General features: G+C 42.3%; 1 protein-coding gene across 5 annotated transcripts in view; it reads left to right on the top strand.

Annotated features, from left to right (window-relative positions):
• LRRC8D (leucine rich repeat containing 8 VRAC subunit D) overlaps positions 1–23,342 on the top strand; it is a 47,771-nt gene extending 24,429 nt beyond the window's left edge. For all 5 annotated transcript variants that reach the window (XM_065675339.1, XM_065675340.1, XM_065675337.1 and 2 more), the window contains one exon: positions 20,452–23,342. In XM_065675339.1, the coding sequence (XP_065531411.1) occupies positions 20,454–23,024 (2,571 nt within the window). In that variant the 5' untranslated portion in view covers positions 20,452–20,453 and the 3' untranslated portion in view covers positions 23,025–23,342. The remainder of the gene's footprint in view (positions 1–20,451) is intronic.
• Positions 23,343–24,380: the final 1,038 nt, after the last annotated feature.

Consider the following 24,380-nt stretch of genomic DNA (forward strand, 5'->3'; position numbering starts at 1 on the left):
TATGCAGACAAAGCCTCAAAGTGGATTATGTTATATAGGAAAGCTGTTCTTAAGGATTTGGGAGGGTTTATGTGGCTGCAGACATATTACTTGTCAGGGATAGCACTTGCATTTTAAAGTCACTCTGTACTTTCATCTGAATTTAATATTCAAACCTTAAGCAGAAGTTACGAGAGGAATGTGAACTGACTTTGGTCTTTGCAGTAGACCTTTGAAATACTGCTGTGGCATCTTAAAGCTGTCATTAACTGTGTGATGACTGAGAAACTTCTAGTTCACATCTTTTGTAGTGGATGGAATGCACTTAGGTGGGTAAAACTGTGATTTCTTGTGAGATATGTCTAAGCTGATGGGGGGAAGGATCAAAGAAGTTAGAGTATGAGCCCTCCCAGCAAATCTTGGACTTTCAGCCCAAACTGAGATTCTTCCCATCCCGTACAAAGCTTTTTTAGGTGTATGTGTACGAAAGGTAGAATTTGGGTGAAATCTGGGTGGTAGAAAAAGGCAGAATGTTTTAGTACCTGAGGCTTTTGGCAGCCTGCATGGTTAATGTTTACCTCAAGCCTGAGAGGAGGGGACAGAGCAGTACGGCACAGGCAGTGTACACTTGAGGCTGAACTGTCTGTGCAGACTGGTGGTTTTGAATATTTGCTGCCTAATTTAGGGGGAATTTGTAGAAGGTATGGGTAGGGCTCTGCATTTTGCTTCTTAATGTACTGCTTCAGTTCCCATTTTGCTGTTTAAATAAGGGAGAATGACTGAACCACTGCATGTATTTTCCCTTAGTCATTTTTGGTTGTGCAAAATAAGTCGCGGTGGCTTAATGTACAGCAAGAATCTGGGTTATTTCCTTTTCAGCTACTGAATTTAGACCTAGTATAAGGAGTTTCTACTCTTATGAATGCATGCAGGTATGTGCTTCAGGAGCCATGTAGGAGTCCTGGTTAGGTGGGAAAGTCAATGTGTGTTGAACTGCAGAATTGCATCAGTAGACTGCTACCACCATGCTTCTAGGATACTTAGAACATCACAGTGTGTAAATAGCATACTTATTGAAGTTGTGAAGCTGGAAGCTTCTGGATGTTTTTCCTACTATTGTGGCTATTACCAAGCCAAATGTGTTTTTCTTGCTGAATATGTAAGTTTTATTGCCCTGTGAAAGACTTAGTCTCAGACTGATTCTGTACTAAGGTTCAATCGACTGCATGTGCAAATCCAGGTAGATCATAGGGGCTTCCACCTTGGGCAGATAAGGAATGTTGTGTCTATGCTTGGAGTGCACGTGCTTCGTACTGCTGAGGAGCCCTGCGGTTTCTGTAGTAGTGTCACACTGGGGTAGGACTCAGGTCAGTTTATTTTGCCTTGTTCATCAAACAAGCAGTAGATGGCTGGTAGTTGCAGAAGCTATTTACCCGGGTGAGGATCAGGCTGATGAGGAGGAGCCTAAATGTGTTGATTGTCCAGCCTGGTTGACTCACCAAGTTGGTGACTTGATAAATGCCTTACTTTTACAGTTAAGGAATAGGAGAAATTAATACAGATTTTTGTTCAAATGTTTGTTGCAGATGTCCAGAATGGCTAATCAGCAAGCATATGGGTCTGTTTCCCATTGTTCTGTTGCTTCTGAGGTGCTGAACATGCTGTTGGCATCATTGGTAGGTTGTTTGAAGGCTTGGAAATTCAGCCCATTGCAGGTCAGCTCTTGTTTCAGCTCTTCAGCTGAGACAGATACTGTGGACTTTGGTATCACACAACTGGAAGTTGCTGGTTGCCATGGGACTATTGATTGTGACCTAGTTAGGTACAGGATGGACAAACAGAACAGCTCCAAAGATAATTATACTTGATGCTTCAAAAGAGTGTGTTTGTTGTCACAAAGAGCTCAATGTTACCATAGGAAGAAAAATGTGAGTGGAAAATGGATATGTTGAAGACACCAAATAGCCCAAAAGCAGAAATTCTGGTTCAAAGAGACAACTACACTAACAGCCCTTTGGCTTCAGGACATGTCGACATTTCAAAGCAAAAGACAGTGATTAAGGGGACAGTGAATACCTGAGAATTAGAACACATGAAGTTAAGACATAAGTTAGAAAATATGTAGTTGATTCTCTACAGCTGAAGTATGTTGGGAAACAAAGAGTTCCAGTTACTAGATGGAGATAATGAAGTAGCACATGCAAGAAAAGTAGAAATAGTTGTTAATACTGTTCGCTGTTTGTGAAGGTGCAGAATGTGATACCATGAATGCCCTTCCAACAGAGAATTAAATCTATCTTAATGAATAAAGGTTTATTACCTTCTAGGGCTAGACCTGTGTAAATCAGCAGTATTATGACTGGATTGTTTTAAAGAGCTTGCTGACAAGTCTGCAGGCTTGCAGGCAGTTTTTAGTGACTGTTGGTGTTGAGGGTCTTAAAGCTAACTGTGCCAGAGTAGACAGGGGAAGGATAACTGATTTAACCATATTCCAGCTAGCTTGACAATCCTCATCAAAACACTAGACAACTTAATGCAATATTCAATTGATAAAGCATTAGACACTAATATCAGTCTGTATCACTTCAAGGGAGATGTGTCATAGCAAACATGGTGACATGCTGTAACTTTTACTTGAGCAAAGGACCTGCATGAGATGTAGTAAAGCTGTGTCTTCAAACGGCATCTGGTGCAGGGGCAGGGAGACAGTCCAACCCTTGCAGACCCCTGCTGCTATCTATCTCCTTCCAAATACTGCCTATAGATCCCTTTGTTGGCAAGTCAGTTAGGACTTTGACAATACCCCTTTGGGCCTCATGTACTGACATGTTAAGTGCTATGTGGTATTGCAAAAGTAAATGCATTAAGAACTGACTAACTGATATTTAAGAGTTAGTCACTGATCGTGAATCATTATCAAATGGGAATGCTTCAAGAAATCTGTTTTAAGGATTGAGGTGAGGCTGGATTCCATTGGACCTTTTCATCAAGTACCTGGAGACAAGGACAGGATCTGTGCTGATAGAGTTGGCAGGCTATATCATGCTAAGCAGCATGGTAAGCAAGGACAAGGCAGCTTGTGCAGGGAAATCTGAGTATGCTGGTGAGCTGGTATCAACCCAAAGTGCATTTGCATCCAGGCTGGTGCAAGATCATGGTGCCTGCAGGCATTGTACTTCAATGTAGCTGGCAGAATTAGGGAAAAGGCTGTTTTGGGGGTACATTGAGGAATCAATTGGACTCCTCTCCCACAGGACAGCAAAGGTGTGTAAGTCTGGGTGTGTAAGGAGGGGCAATAGGCAAAAGAAGGTGAATTGTGTATGATTGTGGGGTGTTGAACAGCCTGTTGAAAACACAGGCTCAAAAAAGAGTCGGAGGAGGTAGCTGAAGGCAGGGTGGTGTTCAGGTAGCATAAGGAGAGCTTGAAATCTCATTCTGTTGCTGTATCTGTTGTTTCTTGATAGATAAATGGTGTGACTTGATAATTGGTGGGAAGCACCTTCTGAGGGAGAGAATGCTGGGGCTATAAGGCTGACAGCAGCAGGTATAGCACAGCACTGATGGCTGGGAGCTGAAATCAGGCAAGTGGAAATAAGACATTCATTTGTAACAGTGAGAGAACATAAGTGCTGGAACAAATAAATGACAAAGGAAAGTGGTGGATTCCACACAGAATGTTCCCGGGGCTGAAAGCTGGTTTGAAAGTGTTACGTTAGGCAAACAAAGGTTTGGCTTATAGTTTTATGTGATCCTCTGGGCTGAATACAGGAATAATTGAGTAGAGTGGTCTGTGGCATCCCTCTGGCTTCAGTAATTCAGACATGGGACTACATAAACCTGCAGAACAAAGTGTTCCTCAGGTGCTGAATGATTGAGCACTAACTGGCCTCTCTGATAGGAAGTATATGTTGCATGTATGTATAAACATACATACATGTGAGGCATATATATGGATGGTGCCTTCTGATGTGAGATATGTACCTCCTCTCTTACGTATTTTGAGAGTAACAGAAGAAATTGGAGTCCACAAGTAGCTGCTGAGAGTCGCTTAACCATGCATGCTCTCAAACTGGAAAACATGGGTGCATTTCCACTCCGCTTATGCTAGGAAGCGATTCCTCGCTGCAGGGTGGATTAGCTTGTCTGAACTCTGTTCTCCTCTCTCTGGAACTGATCTTTCTTGCCTATAACCAGATTTGGAGTCTTTGTGCTGCACTTCTCTTGCAAAGCTCAGATCTTTCTGTTCCTCTTCTTGAAGGAGCATCTAAGGAAATGTCAAGGAAAAGCAGAGTGGAATGGACTAAGTGCACTAGGGGGCTCACAAGCAATGAGTTTATAAGCATCACTTTGTGAGGGGGTTCTTTTTATAGTGGACAGTTAATCTCTGGAACTTGCTGCTGCATGATACCATTATTGGTAAGAATTAATATGATTCTAGGAAGTATTGGGCACCCAGGGAATCAGAGTAGCTCTATAAATCTATTAAAATCTCTGGCTCTAGGATTTAAATACATTTTGTAGCAATGGGGTCTAACATGGTGGGCAGATCTTTCTATAATTGTTTACTAGGAAACTTCTTTTGCTGTAACATCTGTTTCTAGCTACTTTCAACAACAGGAACTGGTGATTCAGAGATCTGTTTCTATATTTAATGTGAGAAGGAGCGTAGTGCCGGCTGAAGGAACACTGAGGGGGTGTGTACGAAAGGGAGGTGGTGATAAAGGGAGAACGCACCCTGCATGCTAAAATGTGCCATTGTGCCTCTGATTGCAAGGCATACAAGCTGATCTGCAAACAGAATAAACACGGATCAGTAACAAACTGGTTTTGAGCATTCAGCTTTTCAGTGTTCATACTTGAGTGGTTTCTCTCCTTGAATTGATCTGCAGAGAAAATAAATGGTCTTTATCTGAGGGTTGATGTCGTCAGAAGTGGGGAGAGGAATGGAGTGGAGCAAGGAGATGGAAGATGTGGGAGGAAGAAAGCCTAGCTGTGTTCTTTATCAAGCAAAAGTCTCCAATTTTCTTTATGAACTGCCTCTTGGCACTCCTTTTGGAGAAAGCTTCTCTCTGTTCTCAAATTGAGAGTTACAAATGTTTCAATCTCCATTGCTTTTTCTTTCCCTTTTTTTTTCCTCCCAAGGTTACATACACAGGCACACTCACAGCTTCTGTGTTTGTGTGTGATAATTGCATTGGATGGATACTAGTGGACAGAGGAAGAGGTATAGGTACATGCATGACTGTGAGGGCTGTTTCACTGCTGCTTCCCTTTCATCATCTCCAAGCACTGGGATAGCTGCTCAGCTGTGCTGGCTGTGTCTACTTGAGTATGCTCCTGAGATGTCACTTGAAGAGCAGAGCTCTTCTGTGTTTGTCACTGTTTGTGTTCACCCAAAAACACATGTATGTGCTCAAATAAACTAGTCAGCTCCTGGATGTGTCTTGTGACCCATGTCTTTGTATTGCCCAAGAGTTTTGATGGAAAGGCATCTGCAGAATTGTAAAAAGAGGGAGAGGGAAGTCTTAAAACAAGGGCATCACAATGTAATGCAATAAAGGTTATAAAAATGGAGTAAATGATCAAGCATTTTAGCATCTTTATAGGTGGGAGTGGTTATTTTGTGATCAAGCCATTCGTGGCCCAAAGATGGGACCAGTGAGTGGATTTCCTTTGGAGCTCTCAGCAAGGATAAAAGTAACAGCTCAGTTATACCTCGCAGGCTGCCTGTCTGGCTTAATACAGCACTAATCTGGCAAAGCATAAAGTAGGGATACTGGATCTTTGAACAGAGGAAAACACATCATAGGTGCTATGAATTAGCTCTTAAGAACGGCATCAAGAAGCAGTGTTAAGTGTGGTACTTCGTGGCTCTTGTGTGAATGCCACGTTTTCACCTGCATGCAGTCATTCCAACACAAGTGAAATACTTTGTTGTAGAAGAAGATAAATAGTTTGGACTGTTGAGTCTGAAATATGGATGATATATTGCAGCAAAAGACTCCTGTGGCATTTTTTATGAAATGGATTTTATTTGCTTAGTGAGTTTTCAGTAGTTCTTCAGTACATGCTATTGTATTGCTTGTGTCACTGGTCTGATCTGGACTGTGGTGACCGAGTAGGTTGCATCATTTGCTAACTGTGGAAAGATGGCTTGATCTGTAAGACGCGTTTGTGTTATATGTGTTTTGTAATGTTAACTGTAAATCATAAATATGTTTAGTTAATGCCCAATACAAGCTCTTGGTGTTCTTGTCTGCCCACAGGAGTTCTGAGAGTCAGAAGGGATCATAGAGGAAACTAAAGCTGCTTTTGTACTTTGTTTGAAGGGGGGAAGTAATGAAATAAGTTATGTAGTCTAAGACATCTTGAAAATGGAGACTTTTAAGTGGTCTTCGGGCTTCTACCAAGGAACATGCTGCTGGCATTCTGGTTTTGTGCATTAGAGGGTAAAGAAAACACTAGAAAATCCCTTCTCTTGTGTCTACAGAGAAATAACTGTGCTTTGCCGCTATGTTTTGGCCATGTTTGGTTGTGGTAATTTATAGGTTCATATCCTGTGGGTTTTCAGTGACTTGAATTACTAAGAAGAAACAGTTTGTACTGCGGTGGTTGGTGAGATGGTGCTACAGTTGGCAGGGGGACCTTGTCTATGAGAATCAGACCTGTAGTCTATTGTGGCTTTAACAGTGACAGCTGCCTCAGAGGAGGACTGGAGAAGACTAATAGCTGGTGACATAACCTGGTTGGTTGTTCCTTGCTGACCTTTGCTTTGGACTATAGAGGTGTAGAGTTCCTAATTAAAAAGCTTAAATGTAAGTCTAACCTGGAAAGCTTGAATATTTCATGTTCATCTGCTTATGCTTTTGCTCATTGCTAGTAAACTTTTGAATCCGTGTCCCAGTGAGGGAGTAGAAGGATCTTTATTCAGATCTCTGTTCAAATTGCAGCTACTTACAAACAGCAATTCAGAAAACAAGTTATTTTATATAACAGGAAAACTTCAAGTGTGCCATCATTACACAATTGTGTTTTGTGTTTTATTAACTGAAGGCAGTAAAGATTCCCTAACAAATGAGTCACAATAGCATTATTGCTTGTACTTATACAACTTGAGATCTTGTTGTCTAAGCCTGTTGGCCTTTACCTCCATGAGTGTTTTAATTCTTGATGGGGTTTTTGGTTTTGTTTTAAAGCCACTTAATGATTAGTCATTTTGTTTTGTACATATACTGCCAGTCGTATCTTGTCCCTTTAGGTGTGGAAGTAAAGTTTTATTACAACTTGCTTCTCTTGACTTGACGAAGCAAGTATCAGTGAATACGTCCAGCTTCAGCAATTAAGTCTATGCAGAGCATTAAGAAGTGTTATCTGCAGATTAACTCTATGTGGAAACCTCAGCTACACTACCTAAGGAAAAATTCTAATATAGAGAGAGAAATAACTTATTTGTGAATTGTGCACCCATATGAAAATAGCAAAATTTCCTGCTAATTTATATCTTTCAATGATATCTTTGTTAAATCACTTTTCAGAATAGAGTCCCAGATTAAGGAATAACTCCAACACTACTAATACTTGCAGACTTTTTTAGGATGCCTTTACTCTGTGACTTTTGCTGCGGTCATAGTGTTGCTAATGCAGAAGATAGGAGATTTATTACTGTTTCTAGCCCATGGCATAGACCTAAAGGTTCTTATTTGTATAACTGGTCAAGCTCAAATCTTTACCTTCCTCAAACACTCTGCTGTGTTATACAGTATGAAATCCTATGCAGTTCAGCTGATTTTTTGGGCTGTAATCTTTTTGAGACAGGATTACACAATGCATAATGCTGTAAGGCTTTGATATAGAGTAGGAAATGGAACCTTTTATGCAATATAAATATTAAGTGCTAGCAGAATCTAGCTTTTTGTGCAAAAATCACTTTCTTTGTTTGAATATGAAGGAACTCTGACCAAGACCCAGGAACTCAGCGCTATACAAGTAGCAGAGAGCATATAATGCAAGTATTGTGAAGCACAGTGGCATCTGATGCATGGCATGATGAGGCAGAGAAAGGATGAGTCAGGAGCAGGATTGCCACAATGGTCTGTCACATAAAGAATGTTTTAACCCAAGAGTAGTGTTGCCTCTCATGACAGCAAGCAGCACAGTAAGCCTTTAGCCCCATTTTGTGACAAGGCTGCAACTTTCCATGGAGCCTAAAGAATGATGTCTGGCTGGCCCTTCCGTTCAAACCTCACATAACAGCCATCTCGTGCCTGCTTATGTGTGATGAGCAAGGGTCTGACTCTATTTCTGCAGAGTCCTTGTGATCCAGGGCTGCTTCGCTGTGGACGTGGCTGTGTCTATGGGCAATAACTTAGAGCATACAGCAGTAGCACATCACCTGCTTCCTTAAAGTCACCATTTTGAGTCTGTCCTGCAAGGTCAGTTGGTCCCAAGCTTTGTGACGGGGATAGAGAATGGTCTTTCCATTTGGTTTTCTAAAGCAAGTCTGTTCTGGGGAAACTGCAACCAGTGAAGGATTAGAGGAATGATTTAGTTAAGTTTTGTTATTCCAAAGTTGCTTGGTGGTTTTATATCTAAGAGGAAGGGTTTTTAGTGCTAGCCTTTGAGGAACTTGAAATGGAGATTAGAATTGCTGTTTAGCCTAAAGGGGAACAAAAGCTATTATGGATTTTGGGGCTTTCATAACTTTTCAGTTTAGAAAATGTACTCGAGGCATAATTTGGCAAGCAGAATGCTTGGTCAAAGACAGGCTGTTACAAATCTTTATAATTAATTAAATGGCTGGTTTCGTTTGTGTTTTGGTCTGGCCATGACAAATACTGAACTCTTAACTAATGGAACTTATGGGAATGTAGTCATATGTATATTATTGCTGTACACCCACATGCACAAGCAGTAGTCCCAAGTGTGCAGATGAGATAGCAGGAACATGTAAGTAAAGTGGTTGGCTAGTTGTCCTGAGGTTCTTGCGTAGATCGTTGTTAAAACAGTGATGGTCAAACTTAGGAATAGATCTGGTGTATCAGAGATTACTCGCATTCAGCTATGACATGATACAGGTCACTGCGTGGGCAATCTGTGGCTGTCCTGTGTTGTTGTTTTGTGTTGAGTCAACAGTTTGAAATGCAAACTGAGAGTTTAAGTAATCCCTGCTGTCCCCTGAGAGCTGCAGGTTGCCTCCAGGCTACCCTGTTCCAGGAGAGGGGTGTTTGCAGACACATAGGACCTGATGCTCTGGAGCATGATGAGGTCTCCACATGCCTATGGGAGAGGAATACTGTCTCCCACCACCACCATTGCAGTGGAACTGGTGTTTTCTGGTGCTGTTACAAGATAAAAGCAACATTTGCTCCCTTCTTCTGTTTCATTTTGTATAAGCAATGCCCTGTCCATCACACATGCCCATAGAAAGACTGCTGGAAATGAAGGTAAAGGACAGTTTGCCTTAGGACAAGTCCTGCATCTTCACCTTGTTCTGCACAGGACACCAGGGCAGCAAGGGGGGCTGGACTGCACTCTTAAAGCCTTATGTGGTGGAGCCATGATGAGAGCCAGGACTCTGAAATCAGTGGTGTGTACTTGCACAAGCTCACACTTTGTTTCCCCTGAGGTTTTTGGCATGCTGTTGGAAGGGATAGAAGATGGTTTATCAGGAAAGGACCCTTCTCTCAGATCAGTATAAACCTAGTGCTGCATCCTGAACTCTCCTTGCTGGTTACCTGTGCTTGCACAGAACCTCCTGGGGACCTGGCTGGGGCCTGCTAGAGGATGTGAACATTACCTGTATGAAGCAGTGGCAACAAGGAAACCGGACTGTTTTGTTTTCCTGCAGTTAGAGGGCAACTCTTATTTCTGTAGCAGCTGAGGAGTGGTGTTTGTGCTGCTGCAAGTGATGAGTAACTTGCCAAAGCAAAGCTCAAATGGCAAGCGCCTGGGGCAAGGGGAGGCTGCCTGCTGGATAACAAAAGCTGCCTCTGGCCCTGTTTCCCCATTTGGCCATCCAAGCAGATAGCACGTTGGCTGCAAAAGTCAGACAGTGACATGGTACATGACTGCATGTCTATGAATGTGGCTGCCAAAAGTGTTATTGCGAGTGCACGGGGAAGGCTGTAGTAATGGTGGTGAGGTGGTAAGTGCTGGAGCAGGAGCGGCATCTTGTCCATCGATGAGATAGAATAAGATGTCTCCTTACTGTGTTTTTATTTCCTTTGGGTTGAAGTACATACTAAGAAGGTTTCATTGTCTATTTTAAAATATATATGCCTGGAAAGGGAAGCTTCATTGTGTGTTTCACTGGAAAGAAAGGCTTCAAGAGCTGTTAATATTTAGTGCCTTACTTTTGAGATATCATGCCCAAACCAGTGGGAAGGAGTACGGCTCAGTATATAGGAATGCTGTAACTGTAAATAGATTTATCAGGACATAATGTTAAGCCTTTTCAAAGATAGTGGTGCATCAACATGTTAAGTTTGATTATACTTTTAATCACACTGCGATCCCATTTTCCTTCTGGAAGCCTGATGGGTTTTGGTGTTTTGCTTTGAATTTTACAGCCACAAACATGCTTGTCATTGTCTAACAAATAACCACTTTGAGATTGCAAGCCTTCAGGGGCAAGGGTTGTCTGGCTGGAGAGAGCCCTCAGTGCAGAGGTTACAATTCCAGCTGGAGCATTTGGGTCAAATCGTGATACAAATTTAGCAATAGTAAATATTTATAGTGGGGGCTGTATGGATCTGTTGGTGTTGGTGAATGGCAGCAAACAACACGACTGAGCCTCTCCGAACCTTTTGGCAGAGCTGGAAGCTTGCTTGTTAAGATCAGGAATGCTGCGGTCTCAAGTCTTTTGGGACATTATTCTTAAGGCAGGATTTTCAATGGAGTTATGAGAAAATAAAGCATGAAAAGGAAGGAGGTGATGTGAAGCCATCAGCAGGATTTCAACACAGCAGCCTGCAAAACATGCATTGTGGCATAATTCCTCTTTATGCTGAAGTACTGAGATTGAAGTACACACCCTGAACCAAACAATTAGGAGACTAGATGGACTAAGTAAATAGCTTACCTCCTACAGAAAGCGGCTTAAGTTCAGAAGAGGAAAAAGAAATACAGTTAAACTTCAGTAAATCCCTTTCAGGATAAATGCTTCAGCTGCAGGCATTTTTTCCTGGCGTGAGACCAGTGGAGATTCTGCTATTGGAAGCTTGGCAGGAATGCGGTAACATTAATAAGTCATACTTCATCTGTTGATCAGAGCTTTACCTGAGAAGTCCTCATTTTTACCCATCCGGCAGGATGTCTGAAGCATAGGAGATCTCTTTGCTTGCTAAAAAGCAGGTAGGTAGCAGGTTGGGAGCAGGCTGTGTGTTGTGCAGTGTCTGCCCAGGGTGTGGGGACACAGGGTGGTGACAGGGTGTTGGAAGCTGCTTAGCACTTACCTCAAGTGGTTTTTGTGACATGGCTTTAGAGCTAATCCTTGACTTGAGTGAGGAAGTGTCCTCTTCTCCCTGGGGAGCAAAGAAGCTGGGTGACATTTAAGTAGGAGCATAATTTGACTATTGTCTGTAAAAAGTTGGAGAGGTCGTGTGTTTGAAAACTGAGGGTGCAGCCTATTTATTGGGCTGTAAACTTGCCCTTTTGTATTTACTTTATATTTTTATCAAGGTAGCTCTGTGTTGGCATCGTGGGCAAAAGGAAAGGTGGAATTTAAGTGTGCTTTTCCGTATCCTGATTCTCAGCTGAGCTTGATGATCCTTCCTACTGCTCTTGCCACAGAAAAGGTCTTGGCAGAAATAGAGGAGCTGTGATATGCAGGTCCTTATGTATAGCTTCGAGTGTTGCTGGCCGCTTTTTGTTGCGTTTTAATGTGTGTGTTTAATTTGCTTTTGTTATTCTAACTTTTTGATTTGTGTGACCTTTCCTAGATGGATTTTAGCTAATGGATATAATGGAAGTGTCACTACAGGTACTTGAAAATACAGCACCTTGTACGTGTGCAAATCTTGTATAGGAAACTTCCGTTTAACGTGTAACCCAGTGAGAGTCACTGTTTGCTCTTCTGTCTAAAGAAATGAACCAGCTCAGGTAGGGAACAATGGAGCCTGTTCTTTAGTTAAAGGAATGTTGTCTGTTCTTGGCTCTACATCTCCACGAGGATGCTGTAAATGTTCCAGTGCAAGGTTGCTGGCATATCCATTAAAAATACAAAGAGGGAAAGTATTCATTGAAAATAACTTACTTTAGTTACTCAGTAAACCCTTTCCCGTTCTGATGGGGATACAGTTTAGAAATTAAGTAAACCTAGACTTTAGTACCATGAGTTACAGTGGAGAGGTCATTTTGCCCTTACATTACATTAAAACCTACAGTAATATGAACTTCAGCAGCGTGTTTCTTTCTCTTTGGTAAACACTCCTTCCTATTCTTTAGGTGTGTTTAGGGTGTGTAGTTAAAAGTACTAATATATCCTCTAATAAGATTTCTATCTTTACATTCTGTGGCTTAAAATCACTCAGCTCTGTGCCAAGTTCAATTTCTTCCCGCTTTTGAAGTTGCCCCAGTTCCAAGTGAATCCAGAACAAGATGAGACAGAGACTGGCAGCATGTGTGGCTGTGGATCAGGAAGGAGGACGTGGAGGAATTGCATGAGTCGCTGAGTGCCATCTCTACCTGAGATCAAGCGATTTCACATAACAGACTTCATAGCCATGCAGACTTCGTACGTCTTTTCCAACCTGGTTGATTCTATGATTCTTTCTCATGTAGAAGACACAAGTTAGTTAAACACAACATCTCCAAGGTCTAAACCATTTTTAACTGTTCTGTTTTTCAGATTTCTAAACTGAAAGGGTAATATAATTTTATTATATTTTTTTTTCTTTTCCAGTCCTTTTAATTACTTTTTAATTTATATTGTATCATTGGAAAATTTTTGTTAGTGATAAAAAGCAGCCTGTAGGGACTAGGGCTACCAGATGTGCTTTTATTTTGGTGCAGCTTGCGTTTGCATCTCGATAAATTCCCAAAGTGCTCTGGTCAGTAGAAGCACCAGATGTTTACTCTGTGTTCCTGTACTTCTGATAGCGGTCATGAAAACACTGCAGAAACATCACTGGCTAAAGGATGGGGAACAGCAGATCTGGAAATGGCAAAGGGATTAAATGTTTAACACTTGAATGCAAGCAGCTGCTGAGAGTTACGCTATCCGATAAACTAATTGCATTGTACATCGCTGGCAGCACAGGTTAAATCAACTGCAGTAACTCAGTTGTGTTTGTACTTGGGTAAAAGTGCTTAGTGTTAAGCTGGGGGTCTTGCACACACAAGTTGGGCTGTCTATTCAAGGGTGCTGGTGTGGGGATGTTTTGGGAGTTCTGTGACATGAGATACCAAGTGTTTATTTGCTCACTGGTTTTACTCTAGTCTGGCTAGGTAAACCAGAAAATGCTGTTGGAAATCTGATTGTTCAGCCTTATGGTCACTGCTTTGATCACTGATGATGTGCTGCATTGGGTTAAAGAAGGTATTGTGTACATGGTGGTGGTGGTAACAGCAGTGTAAGGTTTGGAGCACATGTGCCGGGGCAGACCAAGGCATGTTCTTTGCCTTCATCTGCAAGGTCCGTGGTACTCTGCCGTAGGGCTTCTGTTCAGGCAGCTGTGCTGTGCAAGACTCATGTTCTTCACCAGAGAAACTGCCAGTCAAATGCCTGGGCATTCATGGCCTCTTACAAACATAAGTTCAGTATCCTGCCCTGCTGAGGTCTGGCCTCATTAGTCATCTCTCCTGCTTTCTTGCATGTTGCCTTGCTACACGGCATGTTTTATAACTGTAAAATCACATGCGGTGAACTGCAACACATACAGTTTTATAATACTGAGCTCTTCAGAGACCCATGCAGGGGGATGCTGAAGGACCACTATCCTCTCCACTCTTGTTTCCCTCTCCTATCTCTTCTCTCACGCTGTTTATAATCTCCAGTGCTACCAACTTGTGTGAAGTGAGCATGGAGCAGCACTGCTGAACATTCAACATAGGACCTCTTTGAGGTTTTCAAGGTCAAAGGCTGACAAGTCATATTCTGAAAGATGCTGAGTGCCTGGGGATAAATGTGAATAAAACCTGAAGCTTGTACTTCTGGTCAAAGCAGCCTTCTTGTAAGGGCATGGCTCAGCAGTACTGTAGTTGCTCATTTTCTGTGCTCTGCAGGCTTGGAACTCTCATGTGGTGAACACAGAGTTAATGGTGGTGTTAATCTTTGGGTGGTTTGGGGAGAGCTGGTCAGTACAACATTGGGCTCCTGTTTTGAAAGTCATCTTTAAACAGACCTGTCTGGTCACTTACAGCAGGGCATGGTTGATACCGTTTACATACAGCCATGAGGTATGGTTTGGAGTTTATTGTTAGGGAAATTATGGTCACTAATGCTGTTTTTGACACATCACATCGATTACAAAACCATCTGCGTAGGAGTGGCAGATAGCACTAGACCTTCAAAGAGCTGGTAAACAAGGACGAACCAGTGTAAACACTTAAATAGCAGCATCCCAAAGTAGGTTAGAGTGTTTGTTACACAACCTGGAAAAGCCCAGCTTGGAAGGGCAGAATTTTTGAAAATAAAGTAATAAAAATAGACTGAATTTTTGTAACTGGATTCTAATCTGCCATTGATCATAGAAATCAAGATTCATATTTTCTTCTCTGACTTACAGAAACCTAATATTTCTGTATGCAGTCTGAGAGAAATCAGATCTTAATACTTTTTTTTTTTTACCCAATTACTGTCACTCAGATTAATGTTGTTCATCCAGATGGTGATCCCTTAGTTGCGGAATTGATTTACAGTCTCTATCAGCAGTTATATATTCCCTTTAAGGGGCGGGTCCAAAATTATAGCTGTGCATTTGGGCAGTGGGATGGATGAACTGGGGAGATGCCTTAGTTGTGGGGGGTTTAGTTTGTGGGGGGTTGTTTTTTGTTTGGTGTTTGGTTTTGCTTTTGTTTCCTAATTAATGAATATGTGAGTGGTGTTAATGGACCCTTCTTAATCACTTGAGTGTGATAGCAAATAGTAGCTTCATAGTTTTCCATATATATTTATATAATGATATTTAGATAAAATGAAAAGCTATTGTGGAACTGTTGTTCCTCAGTTGAAATGTTTTGCTTTATAGGAAATCTCCTTTCAGCTTTGTATTTGTTGCTTTCTCCTTATTTAGTTTCGCTTATCCATTACACTCACACCATCTCTAGAATACCCCCTTCAGGGTGACACACAATTTTATGTCAAATTGTGCAGATAAATATCCCATCCCATAGGAATTTTCTTAGCCTGGAATATCAAATAGGCCAAACAAATAACAATTTGCTCAGTCAAGGGGGAGCCAGGCAAAATTAAACTCAGAACTTGCAGATTGGTCTAAGACTGGTAGATTTGGTCACTGTCAGATGTTCAGGGAAGAAACAGTGAGTGGGAATTGTCATGCAGGCCCTTATGTTGAATATGGTTTGGATCTTCCTAAAAAAAAGCACTAATGGGGAAGTATCCGATACTGTAAGCTGTACTTGGTACACATAGTTCTTGTGTTCTGGTGGTAGTTAATGTTCTGCAGTACCTTCTGCTGCTGAAGAAGCAGCAAAACATTTCATATAGTAGAGCAACACTATACCTATGTTGTGTGTTACTGTGGAATGTTTCCTCGGCTTTTCAGGCTCCTGGTGCATGGGCTGCTGCTTCTTGACAGCTATCCAGGGGCAGTGCCTCAGCCAACACAATAGGAGCTGCAAACTGGGCTAGGCATAATGGTAATGTTTCCAGCTATATTAGCAGGGACAATTTCCCTCTTACTAGATCCCAAAGCCTACTGGTGTCCTGGTTAAACCACCTTCAGTTTGTCTTAAACTTGATCTCAGAAACTGAATAACCAATGCAGGCAACAAATATGTCTGTATGCTCAGAATGCATGAATCCATTCGTAGGCTTTTCTCTGAATGTCTGTGCATTATTTCACAAGGGCTCTGGGGCTCCTTACATGTGGTTCTATGGGGAAGAAAGAAAAAGGGATGGTGCCATCTCTTTGATCTGTGGAACAATTGATGTTTGCAGCATCCTGGCTAAGAGGAATCTCATAATCTGCTCTTATCACATTAAGGTCTAATTGCCTGCCTTAATAGGGATGGTGCAGAAGTAGAAAAACAAAGGAAGCAGAGATGGTGGAAAGAAGAGAGTAAACTATACAGTGGAAATAAACCTATGGTCACTTGATCAAAAGCAAGCTAGCAAAAGCCTTTTAGTTATGGGAAAACTTCTTTTCTCCTTACTTTCCTGTGGGAAGGGAGAAAAGCATTTTGTTCACGGCAACACTTTTTCTTTTCAACTAGAAACGTTTTCTCTATTATTAGGAAATTCTTGACCAGTTGTGGTGACAGGGCTGATTGAAGAATCTTTTTGTTTCCTGAAACAAAGTGGGCTTGTTCCAAGTCTTGGGAACCTGCAAGTGAAAGGAGAGGTTCATGTGCTACAGTTCCGGTTTTGTTTGTTTGTTCTAACTTTGGATTTGCTTTAAGTTAAAATATGCTTTTAAAACAGGAGGGGCCAGCGAGTTACAGGGGCAGACATGTTTTATCAGTAAGTACAGGAAGAAGTGGGATGTAAATAAACATTAGTGACATACCAATCTGCTGCTTCCTTTTCCTCTAACTTCTGTATTTGAGCTAGTTTCTTAGGAAATAACCCCGGAATGTCCACTCTGTATCTCAGCATTTATAGCCTGAAATATGTCAGGAGAATTCACTAGGTTAGTCACATTCTGAGCTCTTCCTATTATAGCTTTTCTTTGAGACTAATGAGAGGATTACATTTGGCTAACTATGACTTCCGAAATTGGTTGTTAACCCTTGATGTTTTAATGTGGGGCTGTAACTTAAAACAGTTGTATTGTCAATGTCAGTGTTTTCTTCTTAGATTGTTTTCATTGTAACTTACATAAGTGTGAAATAAAGTGGTTTTAGTTCTTACAGCTCCATACCAAAAAGCAATGAAAAGGGAGGTAGTATTACAGTGCTTTCAGAAAGTCACGTTTTTCTACCTAAATTCTAAGGAAGAAGCAGTTGTGCTTAGAACAGTTTGTCTAGGTTAAAGAATTATCTGCTTCTTTTCCCCAGAAGACAGACTGCACCCAGGAGACTGGAAGTAATGGATGGAGCTGGGAGAGGTTAATGTTACCCTAGAGCATCATCCAAGTTACAGAACTGGAGACAAAGGGTTTGGGGAGGAAAAGCCCGAAAGATCATACTGCAATAGGCTTGAATTAAAATCTGTGCTTATTAAAACTAAACTAAAATATGCTGGTTTAAAAAGGAGACTGTCCTGAAATTCTATATTGGGAATTAAAACTCGCTTGTCTTCAAGAACCACAGTTTGCTGGTTTAGATCTCAGTGTGTTAAAACCCCATGTTCTAGTGAGCCTCATCAAGGTCCTTTCAGTGCCCTGTAAGCCCTGAAAAGGGCTGAAAATGTACGTTTTCAACAGAAGAAATAATTCTTTTTATTTAATCTGTTTTTCTTTTTGTTCCTTTTCCTTTAAATAGCTTAAATTTAACCTGGAATAAAGAAAACCCAAACCCGCTACGATGCTGTTATTCTGAGTAATCCTTAATAGTTTGATTTCTAAGTGTTGGCAGAACCAAAGTAAGTTAACTTCTATGATTATTAATTTAGTACAATCAAACACCAATACACGTAGTGATGGATTTAAGACACAAAATACCACATTTATTTGCAGCCCATCAGTCAGAACATCTTATACTGTGTGTAGGCTTGCATTCTTTCCTTTTGTTTCTTAAGACTCGGAGCATTTAAATGTTTTAGACATGTGAGGACAGAAACCTGTTTTCAGCTCCTGGAGTTGATTTTCACTAGCTAGAAAAAAAGAGTCTGCCTCTGTTTTATGAGACACAGTGTTAGGAATACCACAGAGGGGTTTTTGTGTTTTGTAACTGCTAATCTCTGCCAAAACAGCAGCTCTTCTGTGAGTATCAGTAACTTGAAAGAAGAGACATGTTTAGAGCATTGAATGTGGTACTTCTCCGTGTAAAGCTCCTGTTACACCACCCTGCCTACAGCTCTCACAAAGAGGATTACATGGGCTCTGTTGTGCCTCCTAACCTCTTTGAAATCATTCTGTGTTTGTAAAAGACAAGAGGTCTCACAGAAGTGATTTTTAGCTTTAGATTTTCTATTGATATTTCTAAGTCTCTACCTGGAACCACTTTGTGCTCTCTCATTTCTTTTACGCTATTTCAGTCGCTTAGAATAGCCATGTCTGCCGCGCTTGGGTTTCGGTGCTTTATCCATGTGTGCTCGTGGCAGAAGCAAAAAGGCACCATCACCTTCAGACTGTTAAGGAATTATGCAGGTTGTGCCCTGAACCACAGTGAAGTAACTTCCTATGTGATCAGCTAGTACGAAGTTGAGGAAAAGGCTGGCCCCAGAGGAACAAGCAGTAGCAGCTACCCATCTTTGTCACAGCAGTGATTTTATTCCTTCTTCCCATCCATGCAGGAAAAACCTCCACCTCTGCTGCTGTTATAGAATCATAGAATGGTTTGGGTTGGAAAGGACCTTAAGATCATCCGGTTGTGTGGTTCTCCTGCCTTGGGCCGGTGGCGGTTGTGCCTTAGGAGTAAGGAGGAATCTGTTCACATTAGTACAAATGACTAATGCTATTCTTCTTCACATGGATGTTATTGAAATGTTAATTCCAGGGCAAGCAGTCATGCTGTGACTCAGTCTAGGTAAGCACCAGGACAAAGTAAAGAACATGGGAGTTCATAGCTAACTTGGAGTAAAGCACTGTGTGGCTTTGGTAGCTGTGGGGTATGTTGCTGCTCTGTGTCCTTCAGCACCTCCTGTAGCCACTACAGCCCTGGGCTGGAGTGTGGGGAAAGGCTTGGGCACCATGCTGCTAGGAGGCTGCTCTTGTGGAGCTGGGAACGCTGTAAGACCCTGACAGCTTGTGTTACTGATGAGGGAGGAGGATTTGACATTCCCTGGAAAACAGAGGGAGATGGAAGTTCCTTCTGCCCATTCCCTGAGGAACTGACCCAAACTTTCACATTTTGTCAGCTCTGCCCAAAGTACTGGTTGGGATGAGCGCTGCAGAGAGGTAAACCCACTGCCTCTGGTTGTCTTTCCCAGATCCTGGGCTAGGTATGCAGTATCCTCCCAGTGAAAGCTGCTGGGGGAGTTTGGGGAGCCAGGGCTGGATTCCTCCCTGTGGTGGAGGAGATGCATTCATCCTGAACTCCATGCTGGGCTCTCCAGCAGTGACTGCTGGCCTTTCCTGCACACCAACACCATGGGAGCTGCTGCAGGGCAGGAGAGAGGCCGATGTGTGCCTTTGACCATAGAGGCAGTGGCTGATACTTGAGTTCTGCATGTAGAAATGCCTGATATCTTCAGAGAAAATAGGCTAGAAATAATCTATCATGTTGTATATTCCTTGCCTGTGACACTGTCCTTCAGGATTTGTAAGGTGCTGGTCTGTACCAATTGGTATGCTGCATGGATCTGATGCATCTTTATACAGCCTGCTTTGATCTCCTTGTGCTCTGCTAAGCTGGTGTTCTCCCAGCCGAAGGGAGTCAAGCTATGTATGATCATGTACATCCTGTCTCCTCCCCTCTCTGTGTATACACACAAGCTGCATATTTTACTTTAGAAATGGCAAATTTGGGTCACAAGTTCAGCAGCTAAATGATGATTATACCACATCCTGCTTGCACAGGAAGCTGCTTTTTTAAAAAGCTGATAAGTTGAATCCTCTAGATTTTGCCAAAACAAGAAGCAAATGAAGCTATTTAAAGCCGCAGAGAGTTCTGGATTGTCACATGATCGCTTTGCCACTGTGTCTCACAGTTCATGCTTAAAGTGAATTAACTTCAAGGGAATTATAGTGCATTAACTTAAAGTGAAACCCTTGCAGCCTGCTCCTGTGTTACTTGGACTAACCAGCTTCCTGTAATCACCAGGCAGTGATGGTAACCTGAAAAAAAGAATTTTTAGTAATACTGTATCAATTTTCCTCCATTATGTTAATAGGAAGTTGTGGGAGATTTTTCCTATTTGTTGGCTGGGATGGATTTTTCTAAGGAAGGATTATTTCTTAATTAAATAGGGAAAAATTGATACAGGCCCAATGAATTGACAGCTGTTTCTCACTGTAAAACTTGCACATTAAAAGTTATGCCAAATATTCATGTAGTAGCTGCAAGACTTGTGCAGTGACACTGAAGGGAAAGGAGCTAATCAATCTGGTAAGCAATGTTGAATGCTCAGTAGCAAGAAGTGGGAACCTTCTGAGGGTCTGTCTGTGTCACGGTGTGATTGTTACTCCATGGTGAAATAACCCGCCCACCAGTCAACCATCCTGATTTTTTGTCTCTGTTCTCTTGTAGGAATGTTCACCCTTGCAGAAGTTGCATCGCTCAATGACATCCAGCCAACTTACCGGATCCTGAAACCATGGTGGGATGTATTTATGGATTATCTAGCTGTTGTCATGTTAATGGTTGCCATTTTTGCTGGAACCATGCAGCTGACCAAAGACCAGGTGGTCTGCTTGCCAGTTCTGCAGTCTACTGTAAATACAAAGCCACAACCCAGCACGTCAGGGAAGGCTGACTTCACCACTGTTGAAACAACCACTGGTCAAGGAGAAGTAACATCAATGGGAACGGTTTCTTTTGGAAGTGCCCCTACTGTAACACCTGATGTACTTCTGAGCAGAGCTACCTCTTCTCAGTATCAACCCACTGAATCAGGCCAGGAGCTGAAAAAGGAACAGAAAGATTCCTCAGGCCGTAAAACCAATTTGGATTTTCAGCAATATGTATTTATTAACCAGATGTGCTATCATTTGGCTCTTCCTTGGTATTCCAAGTATTTTCCCTATCTTGTTCTCATCCATACTATCATTTTAATAGTCAGTAGCAATTTTTGGTTCAAGTATCCCAAGACTTGCTCAAAAATTGAGCATTTTGTGTCTATATTAGGGAAGTGCTTTGAGTCCCCTTGGACTACCAAAGCCTTGTCTGAAACAGCATGTGAGGACTCAGAGGAGAACAAACAGCGGTTAACTGGTGCCCAGTCCCTACCCAAGTATGTTTCCACTAGCAGTGATGAAGGAAGCCCGAGTGCCAGCACTCCCATGATAACTAAGTCTGGCTTCAAGTTTTCAGCTGACAAGCCAATGATTGAGGTTCCCAGTGTCACTATCTTAGATAAGAAAGACGGAGAGCAAGCCAAAGCACTGTTTGAGAAAGTGCGTAAGTTCCGGGCTCACGTGGAGGACAGTGATCTGATTTACAAGCTCTATGTTGGCCAGACTGTCATCAAGACTGTCAAGTTCATATTTATTCTCTGCTATACTGCAAACTTTGTCAACACCATCAGTTTTGAACACATCTGCAACCCGAAAGTGGAACACCTGATTGGTTACACCCAGTTTGAGTGCACACACAACATGGCTTACATGTTGAAGAAGCTGCTCATCAGCTATATTTCCCTCATTTGTGTCTATGGTTTTATCTGCCTCTACACCCTCTTCTGGCTGTTCCGAATACCTTTGAAAGAATATTCCTTTGAGAAGGTCAGAGAAGAGAGTAGCTTCAGTGACATCCCTGATGTCAAGAACGACTTTGCTTTCCTCTTGCACATGGTAGATCAGTACGACCAGTTATATTCCAAGCGCTTTGGCGTCTTTCTGTCAGAGGTAAGTGAGAACAAGCTACGGGAAATCAGTTTAAACCACGAGTGGACTTTTGAGAAGCTGCGGCAGCACGTTTCCCGCAATGCCCAGGACAAGCAGGAGTTGCACCTCTTCATGCTGTCGGGGGTCCCCGATGCCGTGTTTGACCTGACGGATCTGGATGTGTTGAAACTGGAGCTGATTCCTGAAGCTAAGATCCCAGCGAAAATCTCCCAGATGACAAACCTCCAGGAGCTTCACCTGTGCCACTGCCCTGCCAAGGTCGAGCAGACTGCCTTCAGCTTCCTGCGGGACCACTTGAGATGCCTTCACGTGAAGTTCACAGATGTTGCAGAGATTCCTGCATGGGTGTATCTGCTCAAAAACCTCCGGGAGTTGTACTTGATAGGCAACTTGAACTCTGAAAACAACAAAATGATAGGGCTCGAATCCCTCAGAGAGTTGAGGCACCTGAAGATTCTCCACGTGAAGAGCAATCTGACCAAAATCCCCCCCAACATCACAGATGTGGCCCCGCATCTGACAAAGTTAGTCATTCATAATGACGGCACTAAGCTCGTGGTACTCAATAGCCTTAAGAAAATGACTAATGTCGCGGAGTTGGAACTGCAGAACTGTGAACTGGAGAGAATCCCCCACGCCATCTTCAGCCTCTCTAACTTACAGGAACTGGATTTAAAGTCAAACAGCATACGCACAATTGAAGAAATCATCAGTTTCCAGCACTTAAAAAGATTGACTTGTTTAAAGCTGTGGCACAACAAAATAGTCAACATTCCTTCCTCCATTACCCACATAAAGAATTTGGAGTCTCTTTATCTCTCCAATAACAAACTCGAATCCTTACCAGCTGCAGTGTTCAGTTTACAGAAACTAAGGTGTTTAGACGTGAGCTACAACTCCATCGTGTCAATTCCAGTGGAAATAGGGTTGCTTCAAAACCTGCAGCATTTCCACATCACGGGCAACAAAGTCGATGTTTTGCCAAAACAGTTGTTTAAATGTGTTAAGTTGAGGACTTTGAGTCTGGGACAGAACTGCATTACCTCAATCCCAGATAAAGTCAGTCAACTGCTGCAGCTGACTCACCTGGAACTGAAGGGAAACTGCTTGGACCGCCTGCCAGCCACGCTGGGGCAGTGTCAGCTTCTCAGGAAAAGCGGGCTCGTGGTGGAGGATCACCTCTTTGACGCGCTGCCCTCGGAAGTTAAAGAGGTGTTGAACCAAGACACAAGCATTCCCTTTGCTAATGGGATCTAGGCGGAGGTGAAGTGCTTTCTGGTAGCCTACTTCCAAACAGCATATGCTAAACAGTATGGTGATTGTGAGACCATGCGGAGGCAGGACTGCTCTAGCAGGGTTAGAAGAGGTGTAACCGAGTGTTCAATGTTTGCAGTGTTTAGAAAGATTATTTCCAAGATTTTGGAGAGGATAACGAACCTGAATAATCTCAATTCCTTTTTTTTTCTCTCCCCTTAAATTGTTTGTAACATGGATGCTGCCGCTTCTGAATGTTTACAAATTTGCTTGCCTGCTTAAAGTAAATGATTAAATTGATGACCTTTTCTTACTATGCAAGTTGTTCCTTAAGGTCTGGATTTACTTTAGTGCATTATGGGGGGGAAAACACAATGATAAATATATACAGTATGGTCCTAACAGCACTCAAAACACATGTTGATGTGTATTGTTAGTGTTTAGCCATCCTCCAGTGAAACCAGCTTGGCTGTGCTTTGAACTGCACCAGAACCACCATTTACCTGCATTAAGGTATGTGGCTTGCATCAGGCCAAGTGTGTTTGCCTTCTTCATCCTCAACGCCTCATGTTGTTGGGTAAGATTTCTGCTGTGGTCCAGTGCCTGGTCCTTCACACTGGCAAAGACTGGTCACGTTCCTGCCACTGATCTCTCCCTCAGTTTCCATAAGGCTCCTCTGTCCCACCATCAGTGGGTGGTAAAAGGGAGAACACTGCCACTTGGCTTCCAAGTTGGGGATAGTTTTGGTACTAAAACTGGTTTGCAAGGTGACTCGAAAGCCATCGAACACCACTTTAATGCTTATGGTCTGCTTCTCTTCTGAGTTTTCAGCTCAAGGCATTTTATGAGTTGGTGATTGTTGTTTCACAGGCCTTGCTTAGGAACTGGGGTGTCTGCTCCATTTCCTAGACTGATGACAGAGGCATAAGAGTTGTGATTTACCCAAACGTGATTTAGCTTTACCACCTATTGTGGTGTGTCTCCCACACCTGAACTTCAACCATAGGACCACCACCATAGGACCACCTTTGTCCCCAACCCCATCCCAAGTAGTTTGATGCTTTTGAACACTTAAGTAGTGTTAGAAAAGCCTAACTCTGCCACATAAGTCATCAAGTAAAGGAAAAAGCAGACAGCAGTGAGCGTGGGATTTCTCTTTGGCTGTTTTCTTTGGTGGTGGTGTGGTTTTGGTTTATAACTGCGTTTCCATTGCCAGAACCATTAAAGAAATATAATCCATTAAATCTGCAAAATCATCAGTTGTAAATCTTGCCCATTTACATTCCATGCGTGCAGAAAAGAAGTACTGTGTTGGGAGATGATTACATGATTACTCATGGTTTAAACACAGTTCCCTAT

The sequence above is a fragment of the Lathamus discolor genome, chromosome 3, assembly GCF_037157495.1.
Source record: "Lathamus discolor isolate bLatDis1 chromosome 3, bLatDis1.hap1, whole genome shotgun sequence".
NCBI classification, from domain to species: Eukaryota; Metazoa; Chordata; class Aves; order Psittaciformes; family Psittacidae; genus Lathamus; species Lathamus discolor.